Source organism: Fukomys damarensis, unplaced genomic scaffold, assembly GCF_012274545.1.
Source record: "Fukomys damarensis isolate Sample0158 unplaced genomic scaffold, DMR_v1.0_HiC HiC_scaffold_17, whole genome shotgun sequence".
NCBI lineage: Eukaryota > Metazoa > Chordata > Mammalia > Rodentia > Bathyergidae > Fukomys > Fukomys damarensis.
The window spans coordinates 34,450,145-34,475,906 of record NW_022900929.1 but is presented as its reverse complement, the minus strand read 5'-3'; the positions used below and the strand labels follow the sequence as shown (position 1 = coordinate 34,475,906).

The window sequence follows — 25,762 nt, the reverse complement described above, 5'->3', positions numbered from 1 at the left end:
GGAACCCAGTTCCTGCTGTGCGGTCTGCCCCGCGAGCCCTGAGCCCGCGAGCCTGCGCGCTGAAGCCCGGCCGTCCCCTGCCAACAGTGGCGTCCGCGGCTCCTTCAGTAGGCGTGCTCGGCTTCCGAGGTGACGACCCGCTTTATTACCAAGACCCAAAGCGGTCTTTTGGCTTCGCTAGTGCCTCACCATGAAGCAACGCGGGCATATATATATATATATATACACAACGTATGTAAGCTTTCCCTGTATACGGAGAGGGAACACTGGGGTGCAACTTGGTGGTAGAGCTCTTGCCCAGCGTGTGCCAGGCAGGCCCTGGGTTCATCCCCAAATTCCTCAAAGGTTTCGTGCCACCGCTTTACCCACTTTGTATCCTTCCAAAAAGACTTTTATGTCCTTGCACACGCGAGTCTGTGCTACTCTTGCTGTACTGTAACTGGTTGCCTGCTAAGCACATTTTTCTGCACTGTGCATTCCACCTCTATCCACCTGGGTCTTTTTCACACCTGTGAAGCCGGGCTGTACCTAATCATCCCATAGAGATGGGCATGTAGGTCGTTTCCAACCTCATGCTTTAAATAATGTTACAGTGAGTAATATTTCAGTATTCTTCTTATTATTATTTTTCTGTACCGGGGATCAAACTCGGGTCCTTGCACTTGTGAAGCAGGCGGTAGAACCACTGAGCTAAATCCCCGGCCCATTTCAGTGTTGTTTTAGCAAATTTTTTGAAGCGACTCTGTCAGCTTCTGTTCAGTGTATTTGGGATACTTCACTTAATAGAACAAGTTCACAGAGATGTTCTCAGTGAAGAGGCAAACAATCATCGCACACTAAAAGCAAGTCCTGGGGAAATTGTAGGTTAGAACAGAGGCTGGGCTAGCAGAATGTAGGTGGTAGTATGCCTCGTGTACTCAGTGTAAGTGAAGAAGCCAGTGTGTCTGAAGCAGTCTCTGTGCATGTGGGCATTTTTGCTGGTTAAATTCTTAGAAGAATTATTAGATTACTGGATTGGATCCCTTTTCAAATTCTCTCACTTTGAAGCACTAGGAGAGAAAAGTAGTCATTCTCTGAAGGAAATGGTAAGCAAATAAAACTGAAATAACTGCAGGAAATCCAAAGAATAAAATATGACAGCTTCTCTGTATTTTGAGAATCTCAGGACTGCCCCCCCATCCCAATGGCACAACAGGAAGACATACTGAATGCCATCACACCTTCTCTGGAGGTGACTACTTTGGTGACCTGGCATTTCCTCCTGCCTTCCCAGGTCTACCTGGCAGGTTCCATCTTGTCCCTAGCGAGAGAAGTAAGCACGAGTGCCAGTTCTTTTCTTGGCTGGTTGCTCCAGGGTCTTCCTACTCGGTTCCAATTTCTGATCTAAAGATGCTCATTTCGGGCTGACTGCAAGGTGAGGATGACTGGTATGGGGAAGTGGCCCTGGGAGGTCAATGTCAGTGGTAAGGCGTGTGTGTAGCAGATTGCAGTAAGTGCCGACTGGGGCCAAGGCCTTTCCGCAGACCTGGAGATGAATATAGCAGAGCAAAGTCCTGCCCCCTTGTAAAAGCAGGGGAGAGGCTTTCCAGTCTGCAGGAGTTGTAGGAACGAAGTAGTACAGTATGTATGGTAAGGGGTAGGCATAAAACCGGAGCGAATTATACCAGACAAGTGGATTTTGCTTGCTCGTGAGGCATTTTGTGTGAATGCCAACCAATTTGTCTTCTGTAAGGAAAATTGGTAATCCATCAGTGTGTGTCAGGGTGGCTTTAGGGACTGAACCCAGGGCCCTGCACATGCTTAGGTACATCCCCAGCTCTTTTTAAACATTTTATTTTGAGACAAGTCTTACTAAGTTGCCCCAGCTGGCCTCCAACTTGCTATCCTCCTGCCTCATCCTCCTGAGTATCTGGGATTGCAGGCCTGCACCACCATACCCAGCACATCAAAGGATTCTTTACTAGGCCTGTGACAAGATGAGTTGTATTTGCAGATGACTGGGGCCAGATGGTGGTGCTCTGAGAGGGGAGTTAAGCCAGAAAGACTAGTTAGTCCACTGCAGCAACCATCCAGATGTCAGAGTCACATTCAACTGTAAGCATGTATTTCCTGTGTGCCTACGACATGCCGGGTACTAGAGCTGCATCAGTGGAGCTGTCACTCTGGAGAGGGGGATGGAAATATACATGGAATGTATAGTGTGTCAGGTGGTGGTAAAGCTGAGAAGTAGGCAAGGGAGAGGAAGATTGTGTGGGGGCAGATTGCACTTTTAAAGGGTGATCAGGGAAGGAAGCCTTATCTATGTGACATTTAAGTGACAAGTAAAAGTGGGCCCAGAGCAGGCAAAGAGAGGTGGCTTTGGGAGAATCAACAGGATTGAGAGACAGTAAGATGACAGGAGCAGAGAGAAGGATGAGTCAAAAAGGAGAGGCTTTAATTAAGGGTGATACAAGGCCACTAGAGACCTGCTACGTAAGCTTCCCAAATACCCCTGTGGCCCCCAGTGTCTGAGGATGGTGAGACACCTTTCCTATAGTGTCTTTACCTGACAGCCTGTCTCCCCAGGTGAGTTACAAGCTTCTTGAGACAGTGATGGGGTCATCCCTTGCTACCCACATTGGCGTCACATTTGGAGGCTTCCCAGGGCCTTGCCCCCATTCACTCTCCAGAGCAGCCCGTGGAGTTCACTCTGGGCCTCCCCCACCAGCTTCCCTTCCTAAGAGAAGCTGGGAGGTTGGTCCTTCCTGGGTGACAAGGCTGAGGGTCCACTGTGCAGGGCCTAATACGGCCTCATGGCAGGTTTGGGTTATGGGCTGAGCAGCAGCCAGTCCTAGGCCATCCCTGTATTTGTGTGGGCTTTGTGCTGTCTCTCTCCTGGGTCCCTAGGTCAGCTGGTGGGTGTTCTTACCAGTCTTCCCAGGAAGGGCATCTCTTACACGGTAGTGGAGCAGATGGTACGGTTGCCTTCAGCCCCGCCATTTCCTGTCTCTCAGAGCTCAGTGTGCCTCCTGCTGTGCCCTACCTGGACCAGCCCCCCACTCCACTCTGCTTTTACCGGGACTGGGTGTGCCCCAATAGGCCCTGCATCATCCGCAATGCCCTGCAGCACTGGCCAGCTCTGCAGAAGTGGTCCTTCCCCTACTTAAGGTGGGCACTTCCCTGGGTGATGGGTGGGCAGTGGTTCCTGGCAGCTGGACCTGAGCCTTGCGTCTGTTCCTCCAGAGCCACCATGGGCTCCACAGAGGTGAGTGTGGCTGTGACCCCAGACGGTTATGCAGACGCAGTACGAGGGGACCGCTTTGTGATGCCTGTGGAGCGCCACCTGCCCCTGAGCCATGTGCTAGATGTGCTGGAGGGCCAGGCCCAGCACCCAGGAGTCCTCTATGTGCAAAAGCAGTGCTCCAACTTGGCCACTGAGCTGTCCCAGCTGCTGTCCGACCTGGAGCCACACGTGCCCTGGGCCTCGGAGGCATTGGGTGTGTCCTGTGGTACGGGGAGGGGCAGGGCATGGGTGGTCTCTGGCTGGAGGCTGGCAGGGACGATGTGGGGAGGGGCTCAGCCTGCTTGCTTGTTCTCTCTCTTTGCTTTTGTCTAGGTCCTCTGGGGTCAGGGGTTGCCCCCCCCCTGCCTCAGGCGTGGACTTAATAGACACAACCAAAGCTTGCTGCTCTTCCTTTTGGCCCAGGGGAAGCACTCCCTCCTTCCTCTTCTCCCTGACTCCCTGGATTCTTTTGTTCTTACCTGGTTCTTGCTGAGCACCCTGCATGGGGCCTTCCTGACCTGCCCTCTGCCCCACAGGAAAGATGCCTGATGCTGTGAACTTCTGGCTTGGAGAGGCAGCTGCAGTGACGTCCTGTAAGTTTAGGGATCACAGATCGGGAGGAGCCAGTGGGGTAGAGGGAGGGAAGTTAAGGCCTCCACAGAAGGTCGATGGGATGGCAGTTGGGCTGGCAGATCTCTCAGACTTCCTTTGGGATTCTGGGATGTAGACACTATAGAGGGTCTCCCCTGACAGCTGAGGGGGTACTCATGGTATTGGGAATGGGGTACGCCATTTCTTCTAAGTCTCTAGAAGGCACTTTGAAGGCCAGCTTAGTCAAGGAACCTAGAAACCTTTTGGCTCCGCCTGCCCTCATGGTGGAGATGAGGTGGGGTCCAGTCTTGGTGGGCCAGGTTCTGTGGTGCACACCTGCGTTCTTGGTTCCTTCTTGAGCCAGGTGATCCTTTTGTCATAAGTAATCTTGGGGTACAAGGCAGGGATGAGGTGATTTTCCCCCCACATATATATGCTGCCCCCTGCCTTACCTGTATTCGCAGTGCACAAGGACCACTATGAGAACCTGTATTGTGTGGTGTCAGGAGAGAAGCACTTCCTGTTACATCCGCCCAGTGACCGGCCCTTCATCCCCTATGGTAGGGATGTGGCCTAAAGGAAAGGCTGTGGAAGTGGTGGCCTGCAGTGGGGCAGGGCAGCAAGAGCCCTCAGCCCTCTGGCCCTGCACCTAGGGAACACATGGGCCTGTTGGGATGGGGCAGAGCTGACAAGGCTGGCAAGAATCCCCACACCCTTCTCTGTTGGTCTTCAGAGATGTACACCCCAGCAAGCTACCAGCTGACTGAAGAGGGTACCTTTAAGATGGTGGATGAAGAATCAATGGAGAAGGTGTCTGTCCTGTCCCTAGGGAGGCAAAAGGGCCCTGAGAGATAGGCAGGAGGATCTGGGGAGGTGGCACCTTGCTCTGAAAAGATGTTAACTCCGGGGCCTTGCAGTGCTGAGCAGACGGGGATCCGTGGTATTCACCTTTGGAAGAGATAGTGCTGGAGGGCCTGGGCCTTGGGCCCTGTTCCCTCCTGGCATCTGCTGTGTCCTAGGTGCCCTGGATCCCCCTGGACCCCCTGGCTCCAGACCTGGCCCGGTACCCAAGTTACAGCCAGGCCCAGGCTCTGCGCTGCACGGTGCAAGCCGGCGAGCTGCTCTACTTGCCGGCTCTGTGGTTTCACCACGTCCAGCAGTCCCATGGTTGCATTGCTGGTGAGTTGTGCCTGGGGCAGGCCTGGCCAAGGCCAGCAGGGCATCTCAGAAAGTTGGGGGTTATACATGGGCCCTCACATTCAGCCCCCATTCTCCCCACAGTGAATTTCTGGTATGACATGGAGTATGACCTCAAGTACAGTTACTTCAAGCTGCTTGACTCCCTCACAAAGGCTGCAGGCCTCAACTGATGGTGCCTTGTGGACACCACCAAGGACAGCACAGGGGAAAGCCGGGGTCCCTTCTGGCTTGGTCTACTGCAGAGACAACCTAGCATTTGAGTACTCATTGCTACTGGCCCAGGGCCCAGCAAGGCTTGGGATGCAGTCCGGAGGTGCCGGGCAGGCGTAAGTGAGGTTGCCGGGAAGTTGCCACACAGTTGAGGAGGAGCAGAAATCAGGTGCAGCAGTCACCCATGCCTTGGCCTTGGGCATGTCACCTCCTGTTGGCATTGGTGTCTTGGGCCCTAAACGGAGATAATAATGGTTCACCTCAGGGCTGTTGTAGGGATGGAGATGACATCTGGGAGACCAGCATGGCCAGCAAAGGACATGGTCAATAAAAGTGTCTGTAATTCACTTGTTCTCACCCTCCCTGTCACAGTTGCTTTCTGCGGCCTGGTAAGAGTAAGAAAAGTTCAGGTAAAAATCTCTGGGTGATCCTGATGGGGGTACAGGCTGGATGCAGACCTGGGGAGCTGTCTGCTGGCCCTCTCTGGGGCAGGCAGTTGGCCTGTTTTCTTGTGATGGCCTGGCTGAAACTTCCCTGGCCCAGGGCCTCTGGCACCATTGCTGGCTCTCCCCTCGTTTGCTTTCCTCTCTCAGTTATTGGGTAGTTGATGGGGTCTGGTGCCCTGGGGTGAACCTGTTTACCCTACAGTGGACATAGGCAGAAAGGGTCGGGAGTTCTGTTCCTCCTGGAGCTGTCCCGCTGAGGAAGGAGGAGACTTGCTTCATCCGTTCTGAAGAGCAGGAAGCACCAAACCTCAGGCTCGTCCCTGGCAACCCGCCCCAAGGGTGGAGGCAGCCCAGACCCAGACATGGCTTTGAAGGGCTGCTTACATGACAGAGTCACTTCCCTGCCAGGTTGGGATGGGGCCTTCAGGGCTTCAGTCAAGACTGGGCATTCCTGTCGTACAGGTACTAGGAAGTTGCGAAAGGCCTGGCTGATTTGGGACAGTTGGCTCCTCAGTTTATCACTGCTCTGGGCCCCAGGCTCTGCTTTCCTTCAGCTCAGCCCCAACAACAAAGCTCTTCTGGAGCCCTCTCCTGCAAGGCAGGGCTAGCTGGGGCAGGTCCCAGGTGGGCATCTGGGATGTTGGGGATCCGAGGCTGGCACTGAACATGTCGGGGCTCTGGAATCAGCTTAAGGTGGCTGGTTTCCAGGACAGGAGGTGGTTCTCAGTGGGCATGGACTTGGGTGGAGAGGAGGCGGCAGATGGGTGGAACTAGGGAGGAGCTCTGGTCAGCTGGGACACCTGGCTCCAGTTTAAAAGCCTGTAGTCCTTGCTTGTGTAGCCACTGCCCCATCATTCTTGCTCCTGAGGACTCAGCCTCATGGCTCTGGTAAGGCCTTACAGGGCCCTGGGCCCTGGAGGGTATCTGGCACAGGCCCCTCTTCTCCAGTACATGACCTAGGCTTCCCTGACATCACAGAGGTCTCTGCCAGCCAGGAGCAACTTTTAGCCAACTTTGAACTTTGAACCTGGCCCCTATCCTGCTCCTGGCTTCTGCTGTTTATTCTTTCTTTTCTTTTCTTTTCTTTTCTTTTTTGTGGTACCAGGGATCAAATTTAGGACCTTGTGCTTTCGAGGCAGGTGGCAGCACCACTGAGCTAAATCCCTGGCTCTTTGCTATTCCTTAGAGGAGTTGTGGTCTCTAGGTACAGAGAGGGTGCTTATGACCGAGGGACCAGAGCAGTGCCCAGAGGCAGCGATCTGGGGTGAGGGATGTTCTGCCCTGGGAATGGGCCCAGAACTCAGTGACTTCCAGCTTCCATCCTGGGATCCAGAAGGAAGTGGCTGCTTAAAGCTCCTCCTGACTCACTTGCTTGGGGTGTGAGAACCCTGGGGCTGCTGCAGGCAATGAGCTTCCCCAGCTCAGCCCCTTCCTTGGGAGCTCTCTGGACTGGATCTTATGGTGCCTCACAGAGGCAGGGATGGAGACCAACAGGAAGGACCAGTTGACACAGGCTTTTCTGGCCCTATCACACTGGCCGGTGTCTATATCCCCAGAACCAGGGAGTGGGTTTGGAGGGAGCTCTTTAGAGACCATCCTAGAACCTGGAGGGTGCTGGCTACAATTCCCGCTGTACAAAGAGCTGATCTCCATCAGGCGCCTTCCCCTCCCCTGATAGCTTGTATGCCCTGCTGCCCCCGACCAGCACCAAAGCTGCTTACCTAGGGTGTGGTTTGGAAAGGCTGAAGGGGATAGAAGCAGCCAGGTGTTGGCATAAATTGGAGCTGGCCAGTCCCAACTACATCTCAAACAGATGGCTGCTCCTCTGCCTCAGTTTCCTTCTGGGACTGGCCAGCTCACTCATCATGTAGCCCCGCACAGGGCTCTGGTGTGGAAAGTGAGTGAACGTACATAGGGCCCTGGCTCAGAGCTGGACAGAGCCCTATGTCAGTATAAGTGGGTCAGCATGGCTGTGTCTCCTCTCGGCCTGGGACTCTGATGTTTTGGAGGGTGGACCTGGGCCTGAGTGGGCCTGAATCTTTGGTTCAGGATTTGGCCTAAAAGGATTGGCCCAGCCTCTGCTGTGGCACCATCTGCCTGCAGCAGACCTAATCCTCTTCCCTTCTGCAGGCAAAGGTCCCTGGGACCTGCCTCCTCCTTGTGCGTGTCCTGCAGGCCCATGGCCTGCCCTCCAAGGACCTGAGTGAGTATGCTGTGCCACTGGGCCATGCACGCTGGGGCAGGAGGCCATTGCAGTGGGGTGGTGTCGGGGAACGGATGGGAGCAGTTGTGGGTGCAGGAAGGGTGGGTCCAGCCCGGTGGGCATGGTCTGCAGGTTATGGGAGAAGTGGGCTCGGACGGCTGGGCTGGGGAGGCTCTCTGCCATCATGAGCATTCTCTCCTCCTCCTTGCAGTAAGCCATTCAGACTGCTACGTAACTCTGTGGCTGCCCACAGCCTCCAGCCACAGGCTGCAGACACGCACTGTCAAGAACAGCAGAGACCCGGTCTGGAACCAAACCTTTCGCTTCCGAATCCACAGCCAGCTCAAGGTGGCCTGGGTGTCATGCTGGCCCTGCTCTCTGTCCCTATGCACCATAGTCACCTGTCCTCTCCTAGTCCCCGGCCCCTGCCCTGCTCACCTTCCCACTCACACCTCTTTTTCGGAGACATCTCACTTTGGTACCTTCCAGAATATGCTGGAACTGAAAGTCTTTGACCGAGACCTGTGGACCAAGGATGATGCAGTGTTGTCGGTGGTGTTTGACGTGGGGACCCTGCGGGCTGGGGAGTTCCAGCACCAGAGCTTCTCCCTGAGTACTGAGGCAAGGCAGGCCCCTCTTCTCTGGTGCATGGTCCAGGGCCTCTGCCACTAGGATCAACTTGTATCCAAGGAACATCCTGTCCCCAGTCTTCTTTCTTGGCTTCTGGAAGAGCCAAAGGACAGCTTGTCTTTTTTCTAGGGGAGGAGGTTGAGACAGGGTCTCACTATGTAGTCCAAACTGCCTTCGAACTCACTGTGTGCCTCAGGGTGGCCTTGAACTTGTGGTCTTCCTGCCTCAGCCTCCTGAGTGCTGGGATTACAGGGGTGCCAAAAGAGCGCTTCCTTGGAGCAGCCCAAGGAATGTGGAGAGCAACCGGTATAGGGACAGTGGCCCTTCCCAGCAGTGTAGCCTCACAGCCCCAGCCGAGGTCTGGGTTAGAATGCACACATGGACAAGCACTCACAGGCACCGCACATGACCCTTCTCACTAACTCATGCCTTTTTCTCTCCAGGGTGAGATGCAGCTGGAAGTAGAGTTTCGACTGCAGAGCTTGTGAGTCCAGGCAGGAGCAGGGGTGCTCACTTTGGGTGCCCTCCCTGGTGGAGGAGGAGGGCTCAGGTCTTGGGCTGCAGGCTGGGAAAGGACCTGGGCCCTTACTGGGGTCTCTGGGGCTCGTTCCAGGACAGACTGTGCAGAGTGTCTGATCAGCAATGGCATCCTGGTGGTGAGTCAAGAGCCATGTTGTGGGGGCCGGGGTCCGCTGTGGCTGCCCCTCAGGGGAGAACCAGCGCAGCAGCCAGGGGTGGGACAGGGTACAGGGGGCCGGGCTGCTGTCTGAGGGGCTCTCCCCAACCCAGGCCCGGGAGCTCTCCCGCTTACACGTTCAGCTGGAAGAGGTGGGGGACCGGGAAGGTGAGTCCATGACTGCTGTGACAGCCTTCTGCTCATTCCTTGTCATCCTTCTTCTGAAGGGGACCCTGAAGGGACCTTGCACTAGCTGCCTTCTGTTCCCATAGGCAGGAGTGTGGGTTGGGGGTAAGTCATACGGGACCTGGGTTTCCCCTAGACTGCAGGGGCTTTGGTGGGAGATCCATGGGCTGGATCTTCATTTTGGATGGAGAGAGAAGGAAGGGCCTTCTAGGCTCAGTGAAGGACTCTGGGCAGAGATGCCATCCTTGGTCTCTGCTTCTGTTCCTGCTTCTAGGGTCAGAGAGCAAGGTTCAGCTTGTGGTTCCAGGGTCCTGTGAGGGTCCGCAGGCGGCCTCTGTGGGCACTGGCCCTTTCCGCTTCCACTGCCTGGCTTCCTGGGAGCAAGAGTTGAACATTCACCTGCAGGTAATGTGCCTGCCCTGGGGAGCTGAGCTTCCTACTCTATTCTCTCCACCTCCTCCCCCTGGCCTCTGCCCACCCTAGGCCACTGTCCTGGGTGGAGTGGGGGTGCTGGCCACCTGCTTCTCTCCCTGTGGCTCCTCTCTTGCTGCCAGGAGGAGCAGGTGGGGTCCTTGCTAAGAGAAGAAGAGTGAAGACTCCTGGGTGTTCACCCTTTATCCCCCTACAGGACGACCCCCACAAGCAACTGAAGGTGCCGCTGCAGGCCCTGCCCTCTGGCCAGCTGGTGAGGCTGGTCTTCCCCACATCGCAGGTACTGGTGTCTAGAGGAGAACAGCTGGGTGCATGGCCGGGGCTGGCTCTGGCTGCCTGGAAGTCTGGGGGCATGAGGAGCCGGGTCAGGGTGCACAGGAACTAGGTGGGAGGATCAGAGTCGGCTGGAGGCAGCCATCCTTTGTGACAGCAACAATTTATGACTCCAGGAACCCATGCTGAGGGTAGAACTGAAGAAAGAAGAATGGTAAGAGGCCTGGCAGGGACACGGGAAGCCACGGGGAGGCAGCGGAGCCGGACTGAGGCAGGCGGCTGGCCTGGGGGCACAAGGGGAGCAGGTCCTTTCCTTAGCGTTGTCATCGTAGTGGGCTCAGCCTAGTGCCCAGCACTTGGGAAGCCCTGGATAAATGCTTGGCTATATAAACAGGTGAGAATGGGACCAGGCTGAGGGGCACAAACAGCAAGGGGAAGGGGAGCTGCACCCTCCCGGGGAGAGGCTGTGTAGATGGATTGTAAATGCCCTTCTAAGAGGGGCCACCTATTAGCCCTCCCTGTCCTGGGAGAGCAGCTTTTCCCCACACAGAGAAGCGAGCATGGGGCCCCCATCCTGATTTCTCTGTCATCATTTTGGGAGTTGGTGAATGAGGAAAGAAGATGGGACTGAAGTAGGATTCAGTGTCAGGTTCCTGCTCCTGGCACCGGCACGGCACGGCCTCTTCCATCCCCACCTTCCCAAGTCCAAAAGTCTGCTTTTCTGTTTCCCCCGCTGTGTGCTCGTGGGCTGGGCTCACTTCTCCCTCGTGCTTCACAGGTGTCACGTGGCAAAGTTGCATGGGAGGGGAGGGGCGGGAAGAGGACAGCAGCTGGCGGGAGGCAGATTCAGCTTCCTGTTCTCTGGGGGCACCTAGGGCAGTGTCCAAGATGCTTCTTATCCCCCAGTCCGAGGGAGCCGGCTGTGCGGCTGGGCAGTGGGCCCTGCACTGAGGAGCAGGCCTTCCTGAGCAGGAGGAAGCAGGTGGTGGCCACGGCCCTGAAGCAGGCCCTGCAGCTGGACAGAGACCTGCAGGAGGATGAGGTTTGGGGCTTGGGGCTTGGGGCTTGGGTCTGGGCAGGGCTGGGCAGGGTCACATTGGGCTTGTGTGGGCCCAGGGCTAAACACTGGAACTGGCTGTTGTACAAGTGGCCCAGAGCTGCTGTCAACCTGAGGTGATAGCTGCCTCCCACCTGCCAGGTGGCTCCACTTCCTGTCACTGATGTTATTGGGGTTGTGCGTGTGGAGAGCTGCACAAATCACCTGGAGCTCACACAAGGGGTGACCCTGGTGGGCCAGCTTTCACCACCGGGTTTCTCGGTCCTTGGCTTGTGTGGCAGTTAAATACCACCTCATTTTTGTGGGGCATGGCCTTCCCTATTCCTTGGGCATCTGAGCTTGGCTGCCCTGTTTTCCAGGTCCCAGTAGTAGCCATTATGGCCACGGGCGGTGGGATCCGGGCAATGACATCCCTGTATGGACAGCTGGCTGGTCTGAAGGAGCTGGGCCTCCTGGACTGCATCTCCTACATCACAGGGGCCTCAGGCTCCACCTGGTAGGCCTGACGGGTTCAGTGCCGGGGCCACTGGGTGGCCGCTCGGTCTGGGCGGGAGGGAGTATGGGTTATAAGGCACCAGGAGGGCTGGCAACAGACGCGGTGGGGAGAGAAGCCCCAGAGGACCTTTGCAGGTGCTGCCACCAGAAGTGCCTCTTATCCCAAAAAAGCCTAACAGGTAAAGCCCAAATGGGCTCCTTTGTGACAAGTCCCCTGCCCCTGCTTTGGCTTTTCCCAGGGCCTTGGCTAATCTCTATGAGGACCCAGAGTGGTCTCAGAAAGACCTGTCAGGGCCCACTGAGTTACTGAAGACACAGGTGACAAAGAGCAAGCTGGGCGTGCTGGCTCCTAGCAAGCTGTGGCAGTACCAGCAGGAGCTGGCCGAGCGCACCCGCCTAGGTCACCCCCCCTGCTTCACCAACCTGTGGGCCCTCGTCAATGAGGCACTACTGCATGATGAGGTGTGTGGATGGGGCCTGTCCCATCCCGGGGGTGGACGGGAAAAGCTTGGGCCCGGGAAGCTGCGCACTGAGGTTCGGCTGCTCTTTCCCCAGCCCCACGACCACAGGCTCTCAGACCAGCAGGAGGCCCTGACTCGTGGCCAGAACCCTCTGCCCATCTACTGTGCCCTCAACACCAAGGAGCAGAGCCTGACAACCTTTGAGTTTGGAGGTGAGTGGACCCAGGAGGCAGATGCTCTTGTGGGGTGAGGGGGAGGCCTGTGAGTGAGAGGAGGATCTTACACCCACCTCTCCTGGGCCAGGTCCCAGAGACTGATCCTACCAGGGCTCCATCCCAAAGGCAAGGACTGTTAGGTCCTGTGCATAAAGTCACAGCAATGGGGCCTGGGCCTCCTAGTCCCAAGGCTGCCTGAGCAAGGCTTGTTGTGGGTTTGTGGGTGCCCCAGGCTGAGATGTGTGGTCTCCTCACAGAGTGGTGTGAGTTCTCCCCCTATGAGGTTGGCTTTCCCAAGTACGGGGCCTTCATCCCTTCTGAGCTCTTTGGCTCCGAGTTCTTCATGGGGCGGCTGGTGAAGCAGCTCCCGGAGTCCCGCATCTGCTTCCTGGAAGGTGAGGGGCCTGGAAGGCTGGAGAGCAGGGTGCAATGGGGAGGTGAGGGTGCCCTTGTGTCCTGGTCTGGGCTGGCCACCTGCATTGGTCAGGTGATGGGGCAGGGACTCTTCTCATGGCCTCCCTCAGGTATCTGGAGCAACCTTTATGCAGCCAGTCTCCAGGACAGCTTGTACTGGTCCTCAGACCCTAGCCAGTTCTGGGACCGCTGGGCCCAGGATCGGGCCAACCTGGGTAGGTGCTTGGCCACCCCACTGAGGGTGGTGACTCAAGGGGCCTCACCTCAACTGTTCCCCCTCCAGGGTCACCACAGAGGCTGGGATCAGGGCCCATGGGCCCCGTTTCCCCAACACTCTTTCCCGTCCAGACAAAGAGCAGGTTCCCCATACAAAAATAGAAGTGCCACCCACGGCAGCTGGCCGGATCGCCGAGTTCTTCACCAACCTTCTCACGAGGCGCCCACTCGTCCAGGCCACCCACAACTTTCTTCATGGCCTCCACTTCCACAAGGACTATTTCCACCATCCCCACTTCTCTGCCTGGAAAGGTATTGGCTTCTCTGCCTTTCCAGGCACCATGCTCTCTGTGCCCTTTTCTCTTTGCTTGTGTTGGTGGTGCGGTGGAGCTGGGCAGGGGGTGAAGTCTCCTTCCCCTAGAAGTGGCAGAGGTCCAGTGTCGTGACACTTGCTGCTTCCCCTGCTCCAGCTTCCAAACTGGATGGGCTCCCCAACCAGCTGACACCCATGGAGCCCCATCTTTGCCTGCTGGATGTGGGCTATCTCATCAATACCAGCTGCCTGCCCCTCCTACAGCCCACCCGGGATGTGGACCTCATCCTGTCGCTAGACTACAACCTCCATGGAGCCTTCCAGGTCAGAGAGGTTGGGGCAGGCATGGGAGGTGGTGGGTGACCTCGGCTTGGCCTCTCTGCATGGCCCATTGGCATCCAGCATCCGGCGCAGCTTCCCTTAGGTTGTGAGACAGTGATACCACGTAGAATGGAGTATGGATCCTGTGACTTCCGACCAGGGTGCCTTCCCTGGCCCAGGAGCTATGGTGCTGAGCAGCTGGGGAGGTCTTCATCTGCATGTTGGACTGGGCTCCTCTTAGCTGTGCCTGAGCTTTGTGGCCCGCCCCCACTGCTCAGAGTTCCTGTGCCTCTGCCCCCCCACTTTTCCAGGCTGAGGGCTGCAAGGGAAGCAGTCTGGTCACAGCCTTTGTCACGTGGGCCCACCCATGGGGTCCGCTGCAGTCTCCACCTCAGTCTGCAGGCACTAGGCCGTGCGTCCTTGTGGGTCTCCAGTCTGGTCCTATACCTACCCTAGGCCTCCTGCTAATGCCCCCTCTGCCGGCCCTACAGCAGCTGCAGCTCCTGGGACGCTTCTGCCAGGAGCAGGGGATCCCGTTCCCTTCCATTTCGCCCAGCCTGGAGGAGCAGAGCCACCCTCGGGAGTGCCACGCCTTCTGTGACCCTACCCAGCCGGAGGCCCCTGCTGTGCTTCACTTCCCTCTGGTCAACGACTCCTTCCGGGAGCACTCAGCCCCTGGTGAGTCATGGCTGCCGCCCCCACCCTTCTACCCCCACCTCTCTGCGGTGGACCAGACCCCTTCCCCAGTGTAGTCCCCCTGCCCAGGCTGTCTCTCTCCGCAGGGGTGCGGCGGACACCCGAGGAGAAGATAGCCGGGGAGGTGGAACTGTCTTCTACCAGCTCACCTTACCACTACAGCAAGGTGACCTACAGCCCCGAAGACACGGATAAGCTGCTGCGCCTGACGCGCTACAACATCTGTAACAACCGGGAGCGGCTGCTGGAAGCCCTGCGCCAGGCGGTGCAGCGGCGGCAGCAACGGAGGTTCCAGTGATGGTAGGAGGAGCCCAGGCTGGGCCTGGCCCACCCTTTTCGCTGTGGTTCCGAGTCTGGACCCAGACAGCGTTGCTCTGAGTTCTGGTGCCTCTGGGAACCTTGATGCTCAGGGCTGTCCAGAGGTGGCCACCAGCAACCCTGGCACAGGATCCAGGCTGAGGGCCTGCAGGAGGCTGGGAGCAGCCTGGCTCTTTGTGGCTGTGACCAGAGCCCAGGTCCCCACCGAGTGGACTGGAGCTGCCTTCCTCAGACAGGCCAGGCTCAGAGGCCTTGTGCAGGCCAAGGGGAGTATGAGGACAAGCAGAGCACTTTACATTACAAAACACTTGCAAACAGAATGCACTGTCCTAGGTCGTCTATCCTTCCAGGCTCTTGGTTAAAAAAGCAAAGCAACCATGGGCCAGGGATTTAGCTCAATGGTGCAAGATCCTGCGTTTGATCCCCAGTATCAAAAAAAAGAGGAAAGCAACCTGTTATCTCCCTGGTCACACGCTGTGGCCCTGCCCTGTCCAGCTCAGCCGGCCAGAGGGCTGGTGCTGCCTCATGCAAGGGATAGGCTTGGGATCAGATGAACTAGACATCAGTGACAGTGGCTTCACTAGCAGGCTGTTGACATGGGGGGGCACATTCACCAGACATTGTTCTGGAAGCTGGTCCACGGTAGCCCTTGTTCCTGTAGCTGAGTGTCACCTGGTCCCCTACAGTGAGTCTTCCCTTTCGGCTTCGAGGTTTGGTGTGGCCTTGGGGGTCATTTCAAGGTCTGGCCTGCTGAGGAAATGGAGACCATCGATCAGTACCTCTGGTCACCCTCCCCTGGAGACTCTACTCACTTTGCTGAAGTGTGGGGAGTGCTAGGAGCTGTCAGGCAGCCACAGGACGACCGTAGTTAGGTGAACAGGAGATAATATCCTTGATTCTTGTGACCCAGCTTCTGTGTCTTGCTGGGCATGTAGGGGCCTCAGGGCAGCAGAAATGACTATCCTGGTACCCCAGTAGGTACAGAAGGCCTCCTTACCACGTGTCACTTGAATCCTAAATTGGGCCCTTTGCGCTCTGTAGGAATGAATGGATGACTGTGCCAGAGAGACAGCCATCCCTAGCTGCTGCCTGGTAGGTGACAGGCCATGACATCTGGGCTCATTCTGAGAGCTCCTGCCTGGGGAGTGTGACCATGCCTTGCCCATCTCCAGCACCAAGTGGCGGGGAGGGAAAATGGAAGTAGGTGATGACAGGATTTGCAGGAGGCTGAGGACCCTAGAAAGGAGCCTGTTTCTTTGCTTCAGCCTGCAAGCTCTCCCAGCCTTGGCACATGTGCCCCCATAACCTGCAGTTGAGGAGCAGGGGGACAAACTGGCAGGAGGCTGGGTTGTCCTGCAAATTCTGTCTTGGTGAGGGAAGGGAGAAAGGGGGCCAGAAAGTGAGGATGGCAAGGGCCCTGGATAGACAAGGCCAGCCAGGGTCCCCAGCAGTGCCCAAGGGGAAGCCAGAATGCCACTGATCTGAGGCTGGCGGGAGCAGGAGAGAGGCCTGGGCTGTCACTCGGGGCCTCCCATTGCATAGGTGGAGTGAGCCCCTGTTGGGGGACAGCCCTTAGGTTGGGGGAAAGGGAGCCTTGTGGCCTGGTTTTGCACCCAAACCAGCAGGTCTTAGGGCTTCCTGTTTCCCTCAGCCCCTCAGGGCAAGTGGAGTCCTAGGACTATGGGCTGAAGAGAACATAGGTGTTAGGGAGCGCAGGAGCCTGGCTGGGGTGTCTTACCTGAGTAGAGCAGCTGCACTTTGTGCCCGAGATGCTGCCCCTGGGTTCTGCGCTCTGATCCTGGGCCGGAGAGCAAGGGAAGGACAGTTACCCTGGCCTGGACACTACACTGTCCCAGGCAGCTGGCCCTGGGGAGGGACCTGCCTGTACCCAGTCTTTCCCAAATGGATGGATAGACATGTCAAAAGAGCAGAGCACTCAAAAGTAGGCAGGGCCCCAGTGTGTCCAGCCTCCCAGCTGGCAGTGGCAGGTGCTCAGATACTAAGGAAATGGTCTCTGGGCTTCGAGAAAGTCTCAAGAATGGAGCCAGGATCCAGAGGCTGGAAGGAACCCCAGCCCCCTCCAGATGTTCCCTGCCAGATACACGATGAAGACAGAATGACCTAAAGGGGTGCCTTCTCCATATTCCTCCTGCTCACACCTCTGTAGAGTAGCCTTGGGAGATGTCTGTGTGAGTTTCGAGACACCCCCAGGATTAGCTCATAGCCAGGAAGTTCTTGGGGGAGCAGAATCCACAGGGCCTGGCAGGGCTTGAGGGGGAGCCCTGTCTCAGAGTGGCAGACTCCTGAGGGCAGAGTGGGACTAGGAGGCGACTGGGGTCACAACTGGCTCCCCGCTGCTGGGGCTGCTTTGCCAAGTATCTTCAGCCAAGTTGTTTAACTTCCCTGGGCCCTGTTCTTAGGGTCAGAGACTGACCACAGCCTGGGCGCCAGGATGCGGACACTGCCTTGGTCCCCACCCTCTCGTGTTACCCTGTGCCGCCCAGGGCTCACTGCTGGTGCTCAGTCTGCCTTCACGTGGTACTGACGACAGGATGTGCACCCCACCGCTCTGCCTGGCACCCAGTCGGGGGTTAAACTCCCCTTCCTGCTGCCTGAGTTGGGCCTCTCACCTTAAGGAGAATGTGTGTCTCCTGCCGCTGTGGTCTGTTAGCCTCACACTCGGCTCCCCTGAGGTCGAGAAGGGCCAGGGAAGCCACTTCCTAAGGAGAGATGAGGGGTAGGAGTCACGGTGGCCACCTCAGCTTCCCCCGTGGGGCTCCTCCTGTCCTCTGGCCACTTCACCTAGTCTCCAGCCCTGCTGCTGTGTACTGCCTCCGCTGCTTCTCTTAAGAACAGGCTCCTGGCACCTGTACCAGGAGCCGGTGCTAGGCTTTGGAGAGGTGGTGGGGAGGCCACCTGTTGTGGGAGGCTACGGCTAGGGCCTCCTAGGGAATGTCCTGGGCTGGACCATGGTCCCCTCAGGGAAGCAGCAGTAGGAGCCACTGACGGAAACAGAGAAGCCTCATCCCTTTCTGGTGGGATGGCTGTGGGCTCTGCCCAAGTTTACAGGTGCCCCTCTGGGTACTAGCTGCTGGCACCTGCCTCCCCCGTGGGCATTTAAGCTCCGGAGACCCCGCCATGGTAAGGTACCCTTTGCCTCCTGGAACTGCAAGGTGGGACCCAGGCAATGTCAGGCCAGCAGACCACAGGCCCCTTCTACCCAGCTCTCCTAGGGCTGTGCTCCTGCAACTGCTCCACCTCCACCTCCACCTTGGGGTGGGGGGCAAGGGGAGTCTGTCTGGGCAGACCAGCCATTCAGCCTCTGCACCGCACTCTGAAGAGTGCCCATCTTCTCAGGTGCCCCGTGTCTGACTTACTGCCCAGGAGCCCTGCCATGTGGGCCGAGTGGAGGACTGTTCCCACCAACAGACCCACCCCCATCTTGGTATACCTGCCTCCTCTATTGCCTGGCACCGCACCTCTGTCCTCTTCTGCAGCTGGGCACTTCTCCTGGGCTGCCAGAAGTGTCTCTTAAATGCTCATGTCTATGGAGCAGCCCCTCCACATCCAAAAGAGTGCTGAGACAGGCAGGTCAGGCTGAGGCCAGCTCTCAGGTCCCAGGGCCCTTCCCTCACCCTCTACTGCCCAGCCTGGGCGGTCAGAGAGTAGGACAGCAGCAGGGTTCATCCTGGGCTGTGGCTGCCAAATGATGCCAACTCCAGGAAGGCCTCCACTCACCCGGCAGCTGGGCTTTAGTAGGCCAGCCATGCCCCAGCCTGCTCCAGCCCCTACAGGCTCCTGGCTTTCCTCAGTGTTGCTGCCATGGGGCTCAGGTTGTGTGTAGCTCCTGCTGCTGCCCTTCCAGCTCCTGCAGGCTCTGTGCCACCTGGCAGGGAAGGGCTGATGCCAAGAGAGCCTGGGCACAGCTCCCACCTGGGGCAGGGCTGGCAGGGCAGAGGTGGGGAGCAGAGGGCAGACCACAAGGCCTGGACCCGCCTGTCCCCTCAGCCCCGCTCCATCCCTCACCCAGCCTTCCTGGCTGCTGGCTTCCGTCCCATGTCTGTCAGGGAATCTGAGGCTTTGGGCAATTGGGCTAGTTCTTCCCCCTGGGCTCACACCTCTAGGGATGTGAAGTGGCCATTTTCCCCCAGCTGCTGTCCTTCCTGCACAGTCTGGGCTTGAAGACAGTGTTCCTGACTTCATGCCTGAACTCCTTATGCTGCCCAAGGAGCTGTTCGGCCCCCACCAGGTCCCCAGCCAGCTCTTCTGAGGATACCAGTGCCTGCCCCTCCTGAGCCCACACTCTACAAGATGGAAAGGAAGTTGTGGCAGGGCTGGCAGGGTATTCTGGGGGCAAGGGCAGAGAGTTGTGCTCCTCCAGAAGCCGGATGACTGCCCATCCTTACAGAGAAGGACACCACCTACAGCCTGTGCCGGTTGCTGGCTGTGCTCCTGGGCCTTCATCTCCAGGGTGGCCCAGGCCCCTTGCACCTTGGCCAGCAGCTCAGCCAGGCCCTCTTGAGCCACAGGGTGCTGCTGGCCCAGTTGGCAGGCCTCTGTCTGCATCAGTGCTGCCTCTTTTCTATTGCTGCCAGTTCCCTCTGCAATAAGAGCCCAAGATCAGCCTCAGTCTGACCCCTGACCCCTGCCTGTCCCATGCATGTCTAGGCTTCTTAGGAGCACTGCTCTTAAACCTGGGTCAAGTTCTGGGGCCGCACAGGAAGGTGTCAGGGATTCTGGGGAGAGGGCTGGGTGAAGGAAAGGCTCTGAGACAAAGCCTTCCCCTCTGTCTCTGAGGTGCTCAGATGGGCAGGCCTTGGGTGATCCCCTTGCCCGCAGATACCTGTCCTACTGCTGTAAGGGCTGCACAGGTGACAGGTTGCAGCCATGGAGCTCTCCCTCCAATTGGGCGGTTTTCTCCTGCATCAGGCCCTGGAGCTCTGGTGCCTTCTGTTCAAAGCCATGGAGCTTGTGGGCAATGGCTCTGAGAAAAGTTCTGGGAGAGGACAGAGGGGCTGCTGGGGCTGACTCAGCTCCTAGGGCACCCTTCTCCCTGAGACTCGGCCTCCAGGGCCACGTCCTGTGAAGGGGGGCTTGGTGATGAACGCGTGGAGGAGAGTGCCTGTCTGAGGAAGGCTGGTCTGAGATCTGGGGGTGTGTGAAGGGAGGAGGCTGCAACACTGGTGGGAACTTGGAGAGGAGAGGACCCACCCCAGGCCAGGGCCCTCGGAGATGATGTCTGTTGGGCACAGGGAGCTAGGCTGCTCTAAGAGACACAAGCAGCTGTGGTAACCAGATGTGGAGGCTCACCCCTGTAATCCCAGCACTTTGGGAAACTGAGACAGGAGGATCACAAGTTCGAACCTAGCCTGGGCAACTTAGAGAGACCCTGTCTCAAGATAAATAATTTTTTGTTTTGTACCAGGGATTGAACTCCAGGACCTTGTTCTTGCGAGGCAGGCAGCAGCACCACTGAGCTACATCCTCAGCCCTCAAAATAAGTAATTTTTAAAAGGTGGGTGGGGATGTGGCTCAGTGCTGAGATAGGTGCTGGATTCAATCCCCAGTACCACAAAAAAACATACAAAAACCCCAGAAAATGAAACAGCAAAAACCAATCAAGCAGTTATGGCTGGGAACTAAGGTCCTGGAAGAAAGCTGAAGACTTACTTGGTACACAAACCCATGCAAGGCAGTTGGACAAGAAAAGCAGGCGAGGTTGGGGAGAGCCTGGCTGGGTGGCTACTAGAAGGCAACAGCAAGGGGGTCAGGTAAGAACTGGAGCCCAAGCTGGGGATGCTTAAGGGACTCTGAAACTAGCCAGACATGCCCTGTTGCTCCTTGGAGCTGTGACCTGCACAAGGAGGAAACCATATCTCCAGAGAAAGCTAGAGGTGGGAGACTGAGGCTTCTATCTACTTGTTTCTCTGTGTTAGAGGCAACCAACTTCACACACACAGCTATAAGGCCCATGCCACCTACCTCTATGGGTTTTGATTGCCTTGTCCAGCCTCTCAAGTGGCCTCGATGTGATTCTTCTGGCCTTGAATCTGGGGGTAGCACCCAGGGGGATCCCCATTCCAGGGAGCCCACTAGCTCCCTCAGGGCCTGCACCTTGACCTGCCCCAGGCTCTGCACTTCACTGCTGAAAGCATCAAATCTCACTTCCAGCACCTGCAAGGATGGGGCCCTGGGGTGTCACTCTGGAGGTGGCATCTGGTGGCCTGCAATGCTGAGCTCTGAACTCCCTCTAGCCTCTGCCCTTTGCCCAAAACCCCCAGGACCCTCTCATAGACACTCCCTCCTCCAGCTTCCTTGCTGCTCACCCTGTGGCTTCCTGCTCATCCCCAAATACGAGCTCTCTTTGCTCCGTCACCTGTCCCAGGTTGGCCCTGAAGAGACTTACCTGGACACCTTGCAGGTCCAGCCCATACTCTTGGGACTCAGCAATGGCTAACCTGGCATTCAGCCAGGCATCAAGCAACAGAGCCTCCTGCTCCAGCTGGCAGAGCTGCAGCTGCTCCCACAGGCCCCGTTCCCTGCCTTCTGCAGCAGTTACTTGTGGGCCTCCCATGGGCTCTGGGCCAGCACCTTGAGGCTGCGGTGGAGACAGCCCAGCCCTGAGCCCTTGCCCTGTGTGGCCAGACCAGCCTCAGCCACTGTGGTGGAAGCACCTTTCCCACATCCTCTCTGTTCAGGACATGGCCCTGTTTGGCCAGCCAGGATCCTGCCTCCAGGGATGACGATATTGATCCATTTTTCCCCAGGGAAAAACCCTCTGAGGTTCAGGCCTAGCAAGGGTCATAAGTTCCGAGACTCGGAGCAGTGGTTCTCTCTTGGCTGCATGATGTCACCTGGAGAACCTGGGCCCTACCACCAGGTTCTCTGGTCTGGATGCCTGAGCTCCAGTATTTTTGTTTTTTTGCAAGATGCGGTCTCACTGTGTCACCCAGGTTTGTCTCCAACTTGAGTGACCCTCCCACTTTAGCCTAAGTGCAAGGTGGGACAGCAGGTGTGTGCCATCATGCCCAACAGTCAGTGTTTCCTAAAGGTTCCTCATGCTTTTTTTTTTTGTTTTTGAGACTATGTAGCCTGGCTTGGCCTCAAACTTGCAGTGACCCTTCTGCTTCAGCTTTAAGTGCTAAGATTACAGGCATGCATCACAGTGCCTGGCAAGGTTTTGTTTTTCTTGTAATAAAATCAAATTTGGTCAATATTCCTAGGCATGTCTTTTCTTTGCTTATTACTTTAACTCCTTCTCCTGGATTAACTAATGGTCAACTTGTAACACCCAGCTGAACTGATTCATTGTGGTCTGGGCATGAAAGAGCCACCTGAAGATTGTTACCAATAGCCAAAAAAGAGCTGGGGAGGAAGATCTTGGCCTGTTGATCTTCTAGGAGAAGCTTGCTGTGGTTGGTTTTCTTAATGCAGACTAGGCTGTTCTTATCAGGAGGAGCTCAGGGCCTTGCTATTGCTAGGAATGGCTGCTGTTCTCATCAAGGGAGCTATGATCTTCACCATGAGCATCACTTCCTGGCTCCAGTGTGGATCCTTCAGCCTGGTGGCACAAATCCTTCATCTCACTGGCCCTGGTCCTTCCAGGTGCAGATCCTCAATATGGACAAACATGAGATATTGCCGTGGGCTCTGGGCCACTGGCTGGACTTGTGGAGGACACTGCCTTGCACTCTAAGCCTTTAGCTGGATTTGTGTGAGAAACTGCTGGGATCCAGGCCCTCAGCTGGATTCTTTGGTCCTCTAGTGTGTGGCTAATCTCTTGCACTCTTTTGCATTTGACTTTTTGGGTAATTATCAAAATAATCCTATAAGCTATGTCCTATAGTAAATATATTCATTCCCTTGCCAATCTCTCTGACTACAACACTCCTTACGCAAGGCTTTTCACCTGGGGGAGGTGGTTTAGATATAATCAGTAGTGAAGCTTCCAGGTGATTCTGATAGAAAGCACAGGCTGAGAACCTCTGGTTTGAAAGCAGCAGTTGAGGAAGGCAAACCCATGATTCGCTGGTAAACAGAAGTAGGACCATGGGGCATGAGGTGGAAAACGCACAGCACCTGACCCCCAGGGTGTCAACTTCCAGCCCCGCACACACTCCAGGCATTCTCAGCCCAGCCCTACCACCCCTGTGCCCAACCCTGCCCTATCACCTCCATCAGAAGCTGCTGGGCTTCCTGGGCCTGCTGCAGTTAACAGTTGCCTCCATGCTGCCTTCAGCTGCTGCACCTGGGCGGTCACCTCATGGGCAGCAAAGTGCCCGGTCTGCACCAGCTTGGGCCCCATGCCCACCACCACCTGTACCATTGCCTCGTGGCTGCTTATCTCACTTTCCAGGTTCTGAGAAGGACGGGGGACATTACTGGATGCCTGGCGCAACCTGAGCTGTGCCTCAAGCCTAACAGTACCCCACAGATTTACTCTCCGAGTGCTCTGTCGTGGAACTCCCAAACAATCCAGGACACACGGCGCTTAGGCTCTGGCTGTAGTCCTGGGCAGCGGTCGGGGCAGCTTCTCCTACACCCAGTGTGGGAGACTGCCTGCAAGACAGCTGGCTGCTTGCATTGCAGTCCCCTGAGCGAAGGAGTTGCTATGTTATAAGTTCTGATTGGCCGTGATTGGCCATCATTTTATGACATTATTTACAATAGCCATTTTATAGAGCTGAATTTCGCTTTGTACTCTGTGGAGCCATAATTGTGGCCTTATATGGTCATCCTTGAGATTATTTTTCGTCCTTGATATTATTTTTACTTTCATACTATTACCTGATATAAAAATAAGAGCCATCTTACAATAAAGAAAAAAAAAAACCCTATTTGAACCTGAGCATGACTCAGTGTACTTACTCTCAATAAATCCTCTCAAGTTTAGGGCCTGCTGACAGGACCCCGACGTCGCGGCTCACGACACCCAGGCCATTTCCTCGTCAGCATCCCTGAACTGCAAGAGGAGGCTTCAGGCCTCCAGGGCTGTCCTGCGTCCCTGCAGAGGCTCCCAAAGGCTCTCGAACTTGCAGCGGTGGAGGGTGGTGACACAGTACTCACCTGCCCTGCTCCACTGTGGGTGGGGAAAGAGGTGAGGAAACACCATCTGGGAGCAAGAAAAGGAGGCCGAGGAGCACACCTAAGGCTGAGGCTGGGTGCTCTGCCTCCAAAGCGGCTGCCGGGCCTGCCTTCCCACGTCTTTGGGGAGGCAGTGGTCCTGCTCAAAGGCCAACACCTGGGCCTGGTGAAGCAGGGACGGACTGGGACTGGGACTGGGACTGGGACTGGGACTGGGACTGGGACTGGGACTGGGACTGGGCCTGGGCCTGCCTGCTCAGGGCTGCTTCCAGCTCCTTCTGGGCCCTCAAGAGCTTGCCCACCCCAGGTAGGTCCTGGCCCTCAAGAGGGGCTCTCAGTTCCACCTCTGCAGGCCCCAGCCAACTCTCCAGTTCCTCCACACTCCACTGCAGGGCCTGAGGCAGAATATGAGTGAGCTGGAAGCAGGGGATGGAGCCCTGGCCACTGCTCTGGCCCGCACAGCCTCGCCTTGCAGGCCCTCTGCAGCTGGGCCACATTCCTCTGGCAGTTGGTCTGCAGCCCAGCCCAGAGCTCCCCAGCTCCTTCAGCTGCTCCTGGATGGTCTCTGAGGCTGGGTGGCCACCCTGCAGCAGCCTCTGCCCCTCATGCAGCCACAGTAAAGCACACACCTCAGGGACAAAGGGCTGCAGCACAGGGCTCCAGTCACTGGCCTATGCTGCTGGCTACAAGCTTCTGAAGCTCTCCAGGCCTCGTTTTCCTCACCCATATAATGGAGAGAGTAATGGTTATTTGTTTAAACAAGATAAAGCATGTGAAGTACTTAGACCACCTTATATCACTTGGGGTCAGGACCTGCCATTGTAGTTAGGAAAGGTAATGTTAAAAAAGTTGTTATGTTTTGAACCTATCACCCACACAATTGCTGTTCTTGAACTCAGCATGCCAAATATTATCTTTAAAATTACTGAAAAGGCACTGTTTTTAAAGAGGAAATCCCCAGAAAGCAAGTGCACGTCCTTACTCATCAGGGCCTAATCAGGGGCCTAACACAGAAAGCATTCAGTGAGCAGCCGCCATCACCAGTGACTCACACACAGCTGCCAGCTCTGGGGCTGCCCAGGGCCCCACCTCACGTGCTGTAGCTCCTGTTGCTGGTACAGGCTGGTGTCCAGCTTAGCCTGCAAGTTTTGCTGCTTGTGCAACAGTGCTTGCCGGGTAGCGGAGTCCTGCCAGCCCCCTTCCAGAGCCACTAGATTCTTCCTCAGCCACGTGGCCACCTGGGCAATGAGGAAGCCGAGTTCTGCTGACCAGAGCTCTCCCCTGCCTGTAAACTCTGGGGTGCCCTTTCCTCGGGGTGACTCCTCCCACCCACCACACCCACCCTAGCCAAGGTAGCTCGAGGGAATCCTGCAGAAAGGTCTGCAGCTGCTCTAGCTGGTGACCCTGGGGCCTGGCTCGCTGGAGGAGGGACTCTTTCCTGCAGGAAGAGTGGGCCCTGTATTCACCTGGCAGGATGTAGAGCTGCCGCAGGTGTGTGTGATCTTCTAGCCCTTCTTGGTGCCCTTTGCAGTAAAGGCGCATCATGACTCTCCTCTAATGTTCACAGTGGGCTGAATGTGTCTCTGCTTCTCGAGATGAAGTCTGAACCCCCAGTGCCTCTGGATTTGGCTGTTTTTGGAGTCAGTTATCTCTCTGAAGGCCCTAAATTAAAATGTGGCCACATGGGTGGGTCTAACTGGATGCAACTGGGGTCCTCAGAAGAGAGGGGAGAAGGACACAGACATATGAGGGATGCCCATGTGGGGACATGGGCAGAAGATAACTGTGTACAGGTTGAGAGGGAATGGGAGACCAAGCTTGCTGACAACCTGATCTTGGACTTCTGGTCTCTGTAATTGTGAGACAGTAAGTTTCTGTTGTTTACACTGTCCAGTCTGTGGCATTTTGTTATGCTACTCAAAGAGACTGAAAGTGTCTAAGCCACTTTTTAAAAATTACACATTGCAGGCTGGGGATTTAGCTCAGTGGTGCCGCTGCCTGCCCCACAAGCACAAGGACCCAAGTTCGATCCCTGGTACCAAAAAAAAAAAAAAAAAAAAAAA

General features: G+C 56.4%; 2 protein-coding genes across 4 annotated transcripts in view; one reads left to right on the top strand and one right to left on the bottom strand.

The window, feature by feature from the left end:
* Positions 1-4,322: 4,322 nt before the first annotated feature.
* Positions 4,323-19,984, top strand: LOC104862642 (cytosolic phospholipase A2 beta). 3 transcript variants are annotated; one of them, XM_010624754.3, is made up of 22 exons: positions 4,323-4,413; positions 4,587-4,663; positions 4,873-5,032; positions 7,840-7,912; positions 8,124-8,260; positions 8,402-8,533; positions 8,986-9,026; positions 9,156-9,198; positions 9,332-9,386; positions 9,679-9,809; positions 10,033-10,116; positions 10,286-10,323; positions 11,016-11,151; positions 11,526-11,662; positions 11,901-12,123; positions 12,217-12,334; positions 12,595-12,732; positions 12,862-12,966; positions 13,100-13,279; positions 13,438-13,604; positions 14,093-14,279; positions 14,384-19,984. In XM_010624754.3, the coding sequence occupies exons 2-22, from the start codon at positions 4,644-4,646 to the stop codon at positions 14,593-14,595; spliced, it is 2,517 nt and encodes an 838-aa protein (XP_010623056.1). In that variant the 5' UTR covers positions 4,323-4,413; positions 4,587-4,643; the 3' UTR covers positions 14,596-19,984. The 3 variants fall into 3 exon arrangements, with proteins under 3 accessions (XP_010623056.1, XP_033620878.1, XP_010623058.1); XM_033764987.1 differs by lacking the exon at positions 8,402-8,533; XM_010624756.3 differs by lacking the exons at positions 4,323-4,413; positions 4,587-4,663; positions 4,873-5,032 and adding an exon at positions 5,228-6,597.
* Positions 18,445-25,762, bottom strand: part of Sptbn5 (spectrin beta, non-erythrocytic 5) — a 36,961-nt gene continuing 29,643 nt past the window's right edge. Inside the window, 18 exon segments of the mRNA XM_033765289.1 lie at positions 18,445-18,501; positions 18,734-18,813; positions 18,816-18,919; positions 19,009-19,203; positions 19,468-19,611; positions 20,594-20,632; positions 20,634-20,683; positions 20,685-20,789; positions 21,022-21,213; positions 21,290-21,342; positions 22,775-22,824; positions 22,826-22,974; positions 23,548-23,694; positions 23,855-24,115; positions 24,168-24,232; positions 24,235-24,301; positions 24,794-24,937; positions 25,038-25,253. Coding sequence (XP_033621180.1) covers positions 18,445-18,501; positions 18,734-18,813; positions 18,816-18,919; positions 19,009-19,203; positions 19,468-19,611; positions 20,594-20,632; positions 20,634-20,683; positions 20,685-20,789; positions 21,022-21,213; positions 21,290-21,342; positions 22,775-22,824; positions 22,826-22,974; positions 23,548-23,694; positions 23,855-24,115; positions 24,168-24,232; positions 24,235-24,301; positions 24,794-24,937; positions 25,038-25,253 — 2,118 coding nt within the window.